Source organism: Trichomycterus rosablanca, chromosome 13 (assembly GCF_030014385.1).
Source record: "Trichomycterus rosablanca isolate fTriRos1 chromosome 13, fTriRos1.hap1, whole genome shotgun sequence".
NCBI classification, from domain to species: domain Eukaryota; kingdom Metazoa; phylum Chordata; class Actinopteri; order Siluriformes; family Trichomycteridae; genus Trichomycterus; species Trichomycterus rosablanca.
In genome coordinates this window covers 36,913,387-36,925,886 of record NC_086000.1, presented here as the reverse complement: position 1 = coordinate 36,925,886, position 12,500 = coordinate 36,913,387, and the positions used below count along the sequence as shown (strand labels likewise).

At 40.7% G+C, this 12,500-nt stretch overlaps 1 protein-coding gene across 1 annotated transcript in view; it reads left to right on the top strand.

The window, feature by feature from the left end:
* The window catches only part of lck (LCK proto-oncogene, Src family tyrosine kinase), a 50,597-nt gene that overhangs the window by 19,626 nt on the left and 18,471 nt on the right, over window positions 1-12,500 (top strand). Inside the window, exons 5-9 of the mRNA XM_063006769.1 lie at window positions 639-740; window positions 5,215-5,318; window positions 6,281-6,430; window positions 7,061-7,213; window positions 9,829-10,008. Of these exons, the coding sequence (XP_062862839.1) occupies window positions 639-740; window positions 5,215-5,318; window positions 6,281-6,430; window positions 7,061-7,213; window positions 9,829-10,008 (689 nt within the window). The remainder of the gene's footprint in view (window positions 1-638; window positions 741-5,214; window positions 5,319-6,280; window positions 6,431-7,060; window positions 7,214-9,828; window positions 10,009-12,500) is intronic.

The window sequence follows — 12,500 nt, the reverse complement described above, 5'->3', positions numbered from 1 at the left end:
AATATACAATACCAGTAAATACCAAAATATACAATACCAAAAAATAAACACAAAAAATAAATATACAATACCAATGAATACCAAAAAATAAAAAAAATAAAAAAAATAAATATACAATACCAATAAATACTATTCAATAAATATTAATTAATAAATACCAAAAAATTAATATATAATACCAATAAATACCAAAAAATAAATACCAAACAATAAATATACAATACCAAAAACTACCAATAAATACCAAAAAATAAATACCAAAAAATAAATATACAATACCAATGAATACCAAAAATAAAACCCGAAAAAATAAATATGTAATACCAATAAATACCAAAAAATAATTAACAATAAATACCAGGAAATAGCAAAAAAAACAACAATATTAATAAATAACAAAAATAAATACTAAAAACAATACCAAAAATATACAACACCAATAACAAAAATAATACCAATAAATACAAAAATACCCCCCTAAATACCAAAAAATAATAATGTGTGCAAATACCATCGATCAGTGTTGGTGCCAGTGGTCACTTTCGATTTGATGGACACGCCTATGAGCCAGAGTCAGATCTTCTCCAGATCCATCATGACCTTCAGACTGACCGAATGTTCTACCTGTGTGACCTCAGGGACGAACCAGAATGGTACATGGCTGAGTCTCTGTCGACCGGACAGCGGGGATACATACCACGCAACTTCGTGGCCAAAATCAACAGCATAGAGACAGAATCGTGAGTCAAGCACACACACACACACACACACTGGTGTAAATACATATGGTTAGTAGCCCGAGGCGCCTGTACAGAAGTGGAGGAATGTGGAGATCAGCACGTGACTCTCCAGGCGTGAGACCGACCTCACGCACCAATCCACCAAAGTACGGGTGAATAAGAAGGGGTCGGAGGAGCGCGCACATGTCAGAGGGAGGGCGTGTCAGGAGAAAATACCCTCTTCATACACCATCGGGGTCTCCAGCAGCCTTATGAAGCCTTATAATTGTTGCAGCTTAACCTCTGCTTTCCGTTCTGTGGCGTGATTAGTGCATGAGGGAGGTTAGTCATGACAGTACGCTGTCAAATCAATGTGCTGTGAAAGAAAGGAGTTAATTATTATTTATTAATTATTTGGGGGGGGGGGGGGGGGGGGTGAGGATTCACAAGACAATATGTTTAAAAACCGCTGTGCTAAATGATTCTGAACAAAAATGACTGAATGAAGGATTGTGGGTGTAAATAAGCATGAAGATAAAAATCGGAGGTAAAATGCTGATACAGGAACGTGTAGGTGACACCCGGGGTGAGGAACTCATGAGGAAATACCACCTAAATGTCAGCGCTGTGGCGTGGGCAGCTCCAGGCCTCGCTCATGAGTGGATGACGCTGATGAAGATGCTTCAGAGATGGAAAAATACCTCCTGATTCAACACATCAAGAGTTTAAAAGCTTTGTAGTGGTGAAACCAGCTCACCGACTCATCGGTGCAGTTCAATCCCTCACAAAAGTTTTAATCAACTATCATTCTCTGGGACAGCAGCCACCAACCTTTTTTGCACCACGGACCAGTTTCATATACGATATAATTTCACGGAACGGCGGGGGCGAGAGAATTTAAAATATAATAACTAAATTGCTCACAGATGATGGAAAATCAGAGGGAACCCTGAGCTTTTCTCGCTGCAAGGAAACGCTCCCACCTAGTGATGATAGGAGACAATAACACCCGAAGTGTGTTGAAAATGGAAGCAGTGTTTTTTTTTTTTTGATTTTTAGCGATCTTTAATTATTTATTCCTTCTGTGCAGCCCGGTAATAAATGACGCACAGACCGGTACCAGTCCACGGCCTGATGGTTGGGGAACACTGCTCTAGGACACGTGTCAAACCCGAGGCCACGCCACGTCATTTTATGTGGCCCGCAAGAGCTTATATGTCGTATGATTGTTGTGATGTTTCGAGATCTGTAACATCTTAGATCGTAGTCATGGCAACTAACTTCGGCCTTCGCTAAAAAGCTGTGTCGCGTTTACATTTTAGCGGCACAAGAACGCGGGGTAACGTCAGTAGCGTAAACAATAATAAATAGACGTTAATTCTCTTGCAGTGCAATACAGAAGCATCGTGTGTAAGTCGTGACGTTTATATTCTCAGTTGTTTGTAAATGTTTAGCGAGTACGTAACAGCGTTTCAGCTACAAATTTGCCGTCATTTCGTAATTAAATACGGTCGTTACTGTTACTATAGCAGTTAGTATTTTTACACACGATGCTAACTCGTTATTGCTATTTTTTGTTTGGTTAAATGTCATATTGTACCAGATGTGACACTGAACTACAGCGATGTGCCTGTACTGTATCACGTTTTTAATACGTTTAATTGTTGTAGTAAGAGGAGGGTATATTCTCCTGACATGCCCTCCCTCTGACTGCTACCTGTCAGCTGGGCGCTCCCTAGCGGGCACGATTGGCAGTGCCTGCAGCAGACAAAATGGGCCACTAGTCTGCTGGGTGGGAAAAGACGGGACTAAAAAGTGGGCGGGGTCTTCGACGCTGTGTAGGGACCCTGGTTAGTAGCCCGAGACGCCTGTACTACGTTTTTATTGTTTGTATTGTTTGTATTTTGTAGTTTTACTTCATTCTGATGCACACAGTGTATCATCACACAGCTGGGAAGCAAATAAAACCGACCTAACTATATTCTGGAGGGAGCTGTCTGTCTGTCTGTCTGTCTGTCTGTCTGTCTGTCTGTCTAGCTGAGAAAGGGGGAAAAACTCTTAGCGAGGGCAGAATGATAGTCTTAAGATACACTGTAAACTCCTACATAAACTGCTCCAACATGTGCAAGAAGAGGAAATTGAAGCAGAAGAAGGAAATGTAATGAAAGATGTGAAAGTAAAAACAAGTTTGTGCTTCAGGAAGAGAAAGCGGTGCGTCTCTTGTGTTATGAGGCGTGTCTGTGGTAAAGGAGGACAATATAAATGTAGATATACGTTATAAATATACAGTAGAAATTACATAATTTAATTTTTTTTTTAAATGAAACACTGTTTTAATTTGTTTTTCATGTTTTATTATAAAAATGACGTGTTATACTTTCCCACACTAATACTGGTCAAGCTAAATTACACACGCACCTCATATACACTGTGACATCCACTCTGTTACGTATTAGGTTGTAACAGGATGGACTATAACAGGGTGGACATTCTGACATAAAATTAGCCATTAGCTAGCGAGTGAGCAAAACCATGCTAGCATAAAAGTGAATTCAGACAAAGAATTCTCTGATTTTTAGTGTGATTATTTTTATTATTGCTTTTTCTCATATATCCCGTAACAGGGTGGACTTTTAGGATCAAATGTGGAAAAAACAACATTAAAATGAGGAGTTTAATGAGCCGCTCATCTTCCACAGCTGTTTTACCTCCAGGAAATGATGTCAGTATGTAAAACAGTTCTTCATTTTAAGAGACAGTAGTAAGAGATAACAGGGTGGACAGAAATTTGAGGGACGTGTGAAAAACCCTCATAATCAGCAATAAAATCTAACTGATAAAGAAAATAAAATCCAGGGTTTAGAGAAACTTAATCAAAGCTTTTAAACAGTATTGAAAGACTGAGATATTTTCATGATTAAACCTCATATATCATCACTAAATCAGAATGTACAGCACTGGGGGACATGGGGAAACCTCTGCTATCTAAGAGATAAACACAGTATGTATACAGTCATTTTATTTGGGGGGGGGGGGGGGGGTAGAAAACATTGTGTTTAGTATTTAAAAGTGTTCATTACATACTAAAAATAATGTTATTTAAAATACAGCGATCAGTACTGGGGACACAAAAGGCACCGAATTGTAGGAATGACCCCTCCAAGAAAAACAACAAACTGTCCGAGACTTAAACAATGCAGATGTGGCCCTGATCTAGGACATCTAGCTTGACCAGCTCAGCCTTTCCGGCTCGGTCAGGGCAGTTGTAGCCTAGTGGTTAAGGCTACTGGACTAGTAATCAATGCCAGGTTGCCACTGTTGGGCCCTTGAGCTAGGCCCTTTCCTTACAACTGTAATCAGACTGTTCAACAACTCACAATAATTTAAAGTAATTCATAATAATTTATAATAAATACCTACATTTTGTATGCTATGCATGCACCATAAAAGTGTTTACATGTATATAGAATCATACTGTAAATTTTTATTTTTATTACTTGTTTTTATACTGTTAGTAAATGGTATATGTTGTATGTATGCAAGAAGTTGTTGTCTGATGTGAGCTTCTGTAACAAAGAAATTTCCTGCAAAGGATCAATAAAGTATCTATCATCTATCTATCTATCCATCCATCCATCCATCCATCCATCCATCCATCCATCCATCTTAATCCTCAATCGCTTAGACTGTACACTGTCACAGTACTGTAAGTCGCTTTGGATAAAAAGTATCTGCTAAATGCTGACGATGTAAATCTGGTAACCGGCGGGACCAGCTAGTATCTTCAGCAAACCGGCTTGACTGGCCACAGTGAACCACATTCCTAAATTCGTACACTCGTGTGGGCACGGGGTGGGCAAACCATGTGGGTTTAGCATATCATGTTCTAACTAGTTTCAAATGGCTAGTGGTTACATACAAAGCTTAGAGGTAAAACACACTAGCACACCAGAGCTGACATCCTTGGGCTGGGCGGCTACATGAACAACGATTGCCTTGTTGTTCATAGGGAGGGAGCCGGACACAACCTCATAACTGAGCGAATTGCGACCTCTGCTGGCTGAGAGTAAAGGAATAATGCTGATCAGGGTGTGGCTCTCCGTACACAAAGCTGATCCGCATATGAACTCGCCTCGTGCAGGTGAAAAAATGCAGTCGGGTACTGCACACGTGTCGGAGGGGGCGTGAATCAGTTCGCTCTCCTCAATCTGGGAGGTGGTCAGCACCAGTAGAGAGGAAGCTTGACGCTTTGTTTCTATTGACGTCCTTTTAACTGTTACCTCTTTTAATCTTGTTGGTTCCTCAAAGCTGGTCAATCTGAAACTTCACCCACATTAGCACATTCCATGTGCACACCATGGGCAAACCATGAGGGTTTAGCATAGCATGTTCTAACTAGAGTCAAATGGCTTATGCTAAGCTATGATTGTTCATTAAAAAGTATTTCTTTTTTTTCTGTTAAATCATCACCTGAACATTTGTGTTTGTGTTCCAGCTGGTTCTTTAAGAACCTCTCCAGGAACGATGCCATGAGGCTCCTGCTGGCACCGGGTAACACGCAGGGTTCCTTCCTGATCAGAGAAAGCGAGACCACGCCAGGTAAACACACATGATGGATCAGTGTTCACAGTCGAGCGAGTTTCATGTTATTAAAGCAGGGAGTGGCCAGTACACAGCCAGTGGGTACATCTTTGGGCTATCAATCGGAAGATTGTCGGTTCAAATCCAGGCTCTGTTATACAGCCTGCTATACTGTTGGGCCCTTAAGCAAGGCCCTTAACCCTGTCTGCTCCAGAATCACTGTACAATGGTGGGGAGCTGAGATACACAGGAAAAGAATGTTATTGTACTGCACACGTGTAAATGTTTACATAAAGGGTAACGTGAGCTCAGTGGTTAGGGTACTGGACTAGTGATCATAAGGTTGGCTGTATACCAAATAAATACCAAAAAGGAATATATACATACAATACCAATAAATACTGAAAAATACCAAAAATAAACACAAAAATCCAAGAAATACCAAGAAATACCAAGAAATACCACGAATACCAAGAAACACTAATAATTAAACACACTATACCAATAAATACCAAAAAATACCAATAACTACCAACAAATACCAAGAAATACCAATAAATACCAACAAAAATAACAATAAATACCAAAAATGAATATACACAATACCAAGAAATACCAATAAAAAAAAAAAACCTAACAAATAAATACACAATACCAAGAAATACCAAAAAATTCCAAGAAACTCTAAAAAATGAATATACAATAGCATGAAATACCAAAATATAAACACAATACAAATAAATACCAAAATATTAAAAACAAGAAATACCAGTAAATACCGAAAAAATAAAAAAATACCAAAAAGTAAATATACAATACCAATAAATACCAACAAATAAATATACAATACCAACAAATACCAACTAATATCTGTATTTATTGATAATTGTAAGTCTGTTTGGATAAAAGCGTCTGATTAATGTAAATGTAAATATGACATTTATATTTATATGATAAAACCGTTCTTCTGTATTTCACAGGCAGCTTCTCTCTGTCCTTACGAGATCTGGACCACAATCAAGGAGACGTCATCAAGCACTACAGAATCCGCAACATGGACGCTGGCGGCTTCTACATCACCGGCAAGATTTCCTTCAACTCCCTGTCTGAGCTGGTCAAACATTATTCCAGTACGTATCAAACCGCACACAACACATCACTACTGAACACTAAAGATGTTACTGAACATCACTACTGAACACTAAAGATGTTACTGAACATCACTACTGAACACTAAAGATGTTACTGAACATCACTACTGAACATCACTACTGAACATCACTACTGAACACAGGTTCTGAGCTCTGATCATCACTACTGAACACTAAAGATGTTACTGATCATCACTACTGAACACATCACTACTGAACACGAGTTCTGAGCTCATCACTACTGAACACGCCTTTCTGAGCTCTGATCATCACTACTGAACATCACTACTGAACACAGGTTCTGAGCTCTGATCATCACTACTGAACACTAAAGATGTTACTGATCATCACTACTGAACACATCACTACTGAACACGAGTTCTGAGCTCATCACTACTGAACACGCCTTTCTGAGCTCTGATCATCACTACTGAACATCACTACTGAACACGGGTTCTGAGCTCTGATCATCACAGAACCAAAATGTTTCGCTCGGTTTCCTGTCAGCTCGCGGCTTTAACCTGAAACCTGAGAGAATGGAGCGTGTGTCACTTCCTGTCTGATCAAACACTTCTATTCTTCTTCTTCTTTCTTCCTTCCTCCCTGCAGGAGATGCGGACGGACTCTGTACCTCCCTGGTGAAACCGTGCCAGACCCGAACGCCCCAAAAGCCGTGGTGGCAGGACGAGTGGGAGATTTCACGCGAGACGCTCAAGCTGGAGAGGCGACTGGGACAGGGACAGTTCGGGGAGGTCTGGATGGGTCAGTATGGCATGTTTAAAAAAGTGATCCTCTTTTAGGTATCATCAGTACCAGTGAGGCCTCCAAAATATGGCAAGAGCCTTTTTCTCTGGTAGTACATCCAAAATCTTGCTTATGTCCAAAGCCTCGCTTATATCCAAACACCTTGGTTACATACAAAACCCTGGTTAATTACAAAAGCTTGGTTACATACAAAGCCTTGGTTATGTCCAAAACCCTAATTACATCTAAACCCTGGTTACATCTAACACATGGTTCCTTATAAACTCTGGTTCCATACAAAGCCTTGGTTCTTTGCTTCCATTCTATTTAAGTACATTTAACCTTTTTTATACTTAGGAGACGTTTTGTTGACGTTACGGTGCTGGATGTTTTATTTGGCTCAGTTTGGTTCCTCTCTGATTATTTGGAACTTCTTTTGACGTCCTTTTTACTTTGATCTCTTTTAACGGTCTTTTAAAAAGTCTCACCACGCTGGCGTCGAAGCTCAGGCTGCGTTCAGTGGTGCCTCCTTGCCAAACCCTGATGATCGAACATACAATAGAGCAGATGTCACATTCAGGACCACCGGGCCGGGCTGAATTTTGGCAGACGCCCGTGTCTCCGTGGGCTGGTGTTCTGATCGTACCCGAGCGTGTCGGTGCTGGTTATGAATTGATTGAACCGCAGTTTGTTAGGTGAAGCCCATCAGAAGAAAATGATTCAGCAGTGAGTGAACAGAAACACGTCTTAACCTGAGCGCTGAGTAATAAAACTCAACTTCCTCTTATCTTCCACACAAAGCGGCCACACCCACGACACCAGAAGATCTGTGAGGTTTCTCCCCCTGAGCCAAATCTTAATCCCCAAAAACATCAGGCTGTTCTTTACTTTACTGTACTTTACTTTAGCCTTCCCAGAAGAGTGAAGACTGTTGTGGCTACGAATGGGGAGGAGGGACGGGTTCCATATTCATTCCTTAATATATTGATTTTGGAATGGGCAGTCCAACAATCTCATGACCAGGTGTCCACATATTTTTTGTCATACAGTGTACAATGGTACCTTAAAACTCAACCTCAACTGGTTCTGGAAGGGGCGTCGAGTTTTAAAGACGTTGAGTTTCATCCAAAACCCTGGTTACATCCAGAACCCTGATTACATCCAAACCCTGGTTACATCCAAATCCTGGTTACGTCCAAAACAATGGTTACATCCAAAACTCTGGTTACATCCAAAACACTGATTACATCCAGAACCCTGATTACATCCAGAACCCTGGTTACATCCAAATCCTGGTTACATCCAAATCCTGGTTACGTCCAAAACAATGGTTACATCCAAAAGTTTGGTTATATTCAAAACCCTGGTTACGTAAAAAAAAGCCTTGGTTACATCCTAAACTCTGATTACATCTGAACCCTTGGTAATGTCAAAAATCCTTTTTCTGAGTTTTAGACTCTGGGAGAAGCTGATTCTGATTCTCAACATTTCTCAGAAGCTGGAGCTGTAACACAAGTTTAAAAGTGAAACAGGGAGGAGAATCCAGATAAACACAGATACATGTGGAGTTTTTAGACTGTTTGACAGATCATGACAGAAAACTCGGGTGGAGCAGCAGTTTAATAAGCTAGCCCAACACCGCACCTCCAGCCTACCAGCCTGGCCCAAGGTTCAAGAGACTTTAGTCCTTATTATTAAAGGTCCTGAAAATAACTATATTTGGGGGGGGAAAGTGGGACAAAATGTAAAAATATATATACAGTATTAATTAAATAGCTAAATTAATGTCCAACCAGTGTGTTGCTATTTTTTAAAATATAAAATACGCATTTATTTGAGGGGTTGATTATTGAAAGTACAGACGACTTCACCAGGGCGCGTCTACCCAGCAAATATGTTCAATTAAAATATGATTGCGCCTGCTAGGGGGCGCCCAGCTGACCGGTAACAGAGCTTAGATATGAACTTGTTGCCACCCTGGTGCCTGAGTCTTTAAATATTTATTATTAATAATTAAAAATATATAAAAGCATTTCACTGGTACATGGATTTAAGGCCTTCTTGTCCACATCTAGGCCATAAACTGACTGTTTCTGTAATAATGTGCACTGAATAATAATTTAGCAAACAAACGTGGGCACGTTCAGTGTTAAGGACGTGTGTACAATTTAAATTACATTAAAATATCAACTTCAACCATCAATAAAACCCCCGGACCTCTGGACCACACGGTTACTCGAACGCTCTTCAATTTCTCGTCAACATTTCTGGGATTTGCTGAAACAATCCTGATGAGGAACCAACAGGTCATTATGTTCCCCTCATTAGCCTTCCTTTGTTGTGTGGTGCTGAACAGGAAGCAGCGGTGTTGTGATGACGCCAATAAAGATGTTTATCGATCCCCCGGTGAACGTGTGGGACTTTTCTAGATCGTCCAGGTTCCAGATCCAAATGCAGTGAAGACAATAGAAATCTGTCAGGACTAAATATAGGAAACTGTGATACGAGCGTGTTGCACTTCCTGCTGCTTGCTTTGCTTGTGTTGCTACAAGTGTTGCTATAAGTTGGAAGCATGTAATTTCCTTTATATAACTGGGTGTCCCAATACTTTTCTCCATGTGCACAATGACCAGGTCTGTACAACAACAGCCGGCGAGTGGCCATCAAGAGTCTGAAACAGGGGACCATGTCCATCAGCGCCTTCCTGACCGAGGCCAACATGATGAAAAACCTGCAGCACCTGCGGCTCGTCCGGCTCTTCGCCGTGGTCACGCAGGAACCCATCTTCATCGTCACCGAATACATGGAAAACGGTAAGAGAGAAATATCTAACATAGGGCTGGGCGGTATGACCAAATATTGGTATCACAGTATTTTTTACGGTTCTGGCGGTTTCACAGTATATCACGATATGACTGGAACGTTTTAATTTCAGCATGTATATAATGAAGGTTTGAGGACTGTAAGCTGCTCAGCCCCACAAAATGATACAATATAAAGTATGATAGAATCAGGACACGTGAAACCAACCACCTCACTGCAGTGACACTGACATGGTGGTGGTGTGTTAGTGTGTGTTGTGCTGGTATGAGTGGATCAGACACAGCAGCGCTGCTGGAGTTTTTAAACACCGCGTCCACTCACTGTCCACTCTATTAGACACTCCTACCTAGTCGGTCCACCTTGTAGATGTAAAGTCAGAGACGATCGCTCATCTATCGCTGCTGTTTGAGTCGGTCGTCTTCTAGACCTTCATCAGTGGTCACACGACGCTGCCCACCATATTTTTGGTTGGTGGACTATTTTCAGTCCAGCAGTGACAGTGATCCACTCATACCAGCACTAACACACACTAACACACCACCACCATGTCAGTGTCACTGCAGTGCTGAGAATCATCCACCACCTAAATAATACCTGCTCTGTGGGGGTCCTGTGGGGGTCCTGACCATTGAAGAACAGGGTGAAAGGGGGGTAACAAAGCATGCAGAGAAACAGATGGACTACAGTCAGTAATTGTAGAACTATAAAGTGCTTCTATATGGTAAGTGGAGCTGATAAAATGGACAGTGAGTGTAGAAACCAGGAGGTGGTTTTAATGTTATGGTTGACTTTATATCCACGCCTCTAGTTTGCTTCGGTGTTGTTGGTATAACGTCGGTGTAGCGATTAAACTGAAGTATTTTCACTCCGGTAGTAACGTCGCTCCACTGTTTGCTTTTTTTGCAACAAACCGTATATATACAGTGTATAGTGTTTTAATCTGCGTCGTAGCTTCTAAACCACAGACGCCTCATTTCTTTGCTGTTTTTGTTTGTTTGTTTTTTTCACCATATGGAGGAAACCGCGCTCATCTGTTAACACTGTTATGCTAATGCACGGCGCTTTAAATTGCTTTAAGCGGACAACAATATTATATGATTATATGATCTGCTATTGAAGCTACCAGCTGTTGTATTAACTGTGCTACGGTATGGCGGTATATGAAAAATCCATACGGTACGAGAAATTAAAAACAGTATACCGAATGTACCGTCATCAGGCTAACTTAAAAATCTAGGAAATCAGTTTAGCAAGATTCAGTAGGCTAATCAGGAACCTAATGTATAGTTTAGGTTTGTAATAATTAATTATTTAACAATCAAACATAATTTAAACTAACTAACACAGTGAACAACTGACCCTAGTGAACTGTATCAGGCTAACTTGGACAAGCTAATGCTAAACACTTAAGTGATCTGAGAATAAGTTATATTTGAATTATTATATTAAATTATCTGATAAGTTTAGCATCAGATTAGCTCAGCAATCTTTATGAATTTTACAAGTTTAGCAACATTTACCAGGCTAATCAAAACCACGTCTATTCTGGCATGTTAGCACATTCCGCTCTGTGTCTTATCCGCACGCTCAGATCCAAACATCTAAACAAATGAGCCATTTTAACATCTAGCATCTGACTGAGCAGTGAAGTTCATCTTCACCTGTGTAACAGTCCGACTGTTTAAGCGAAACATGTCGCTGCGTGCACATTTATGCTAACACAGGTGGTTAATAGGAGCGGATTAGCTACAGTACAAACAGGATTTGACATCTTGACCCAGTTCTTTGTTGAGCTCTTTTATTTGTTGCTAACATTAAAGGGATTTAGCAGCGATCTGAGCGTAAATGATCTAAATCCGAACGCTTTTCTTCTTTTATCATCCGCCCCTCATTAACCGGGTCTAAACAGGAAGCTGCGGTTCAGGCTAGCGTTAGCATTCAATAGCGTGAGACAGAAATTGCGAGTGAGAGCGTGATGGATGAGGGTGTGTTAAGTGTTACTAAAGACTTTAATCCGTGTCCTGTAGGGAAGGAGGGGAAGAGACTGACAGGAAAATTATGCTCTGAGTAAAGTAATGTCTGATGTTCTCCTTTTTGGGGTCTGATGTTCTCCTTTTTGGGGTCTAATGTTTTCCATTTTGGGGTCTGATGTTCTCTTTTTTGGGGTCTGATGTTCTCCATTTTGGGGTCTAATGTTTTCCATTTTGGGGTCTGAAGTTCTCCATTGTGGGGTCTAATGTTCTCCTTTTTGGGGTCTGATGTTCTCCTTTTTGGGGTCTGATGTTCTCCTTTTTGGGGTCTAATGTTCTCCTTTTTGGGGTCTGATCTCCATTTTGGGGTCTAATGTTTTCCATTTTGGGGTCTGATGTTCTCCTTTTTGGGGTCTGAAGTTCTCCTTTTTGGGGTCTGATGTTCTCCTTTTTGGGGTCTAATGTTCTCCTTTTTGGGGTCTGATGTTCTCCTTTTTGGGGTCTGATGTTTT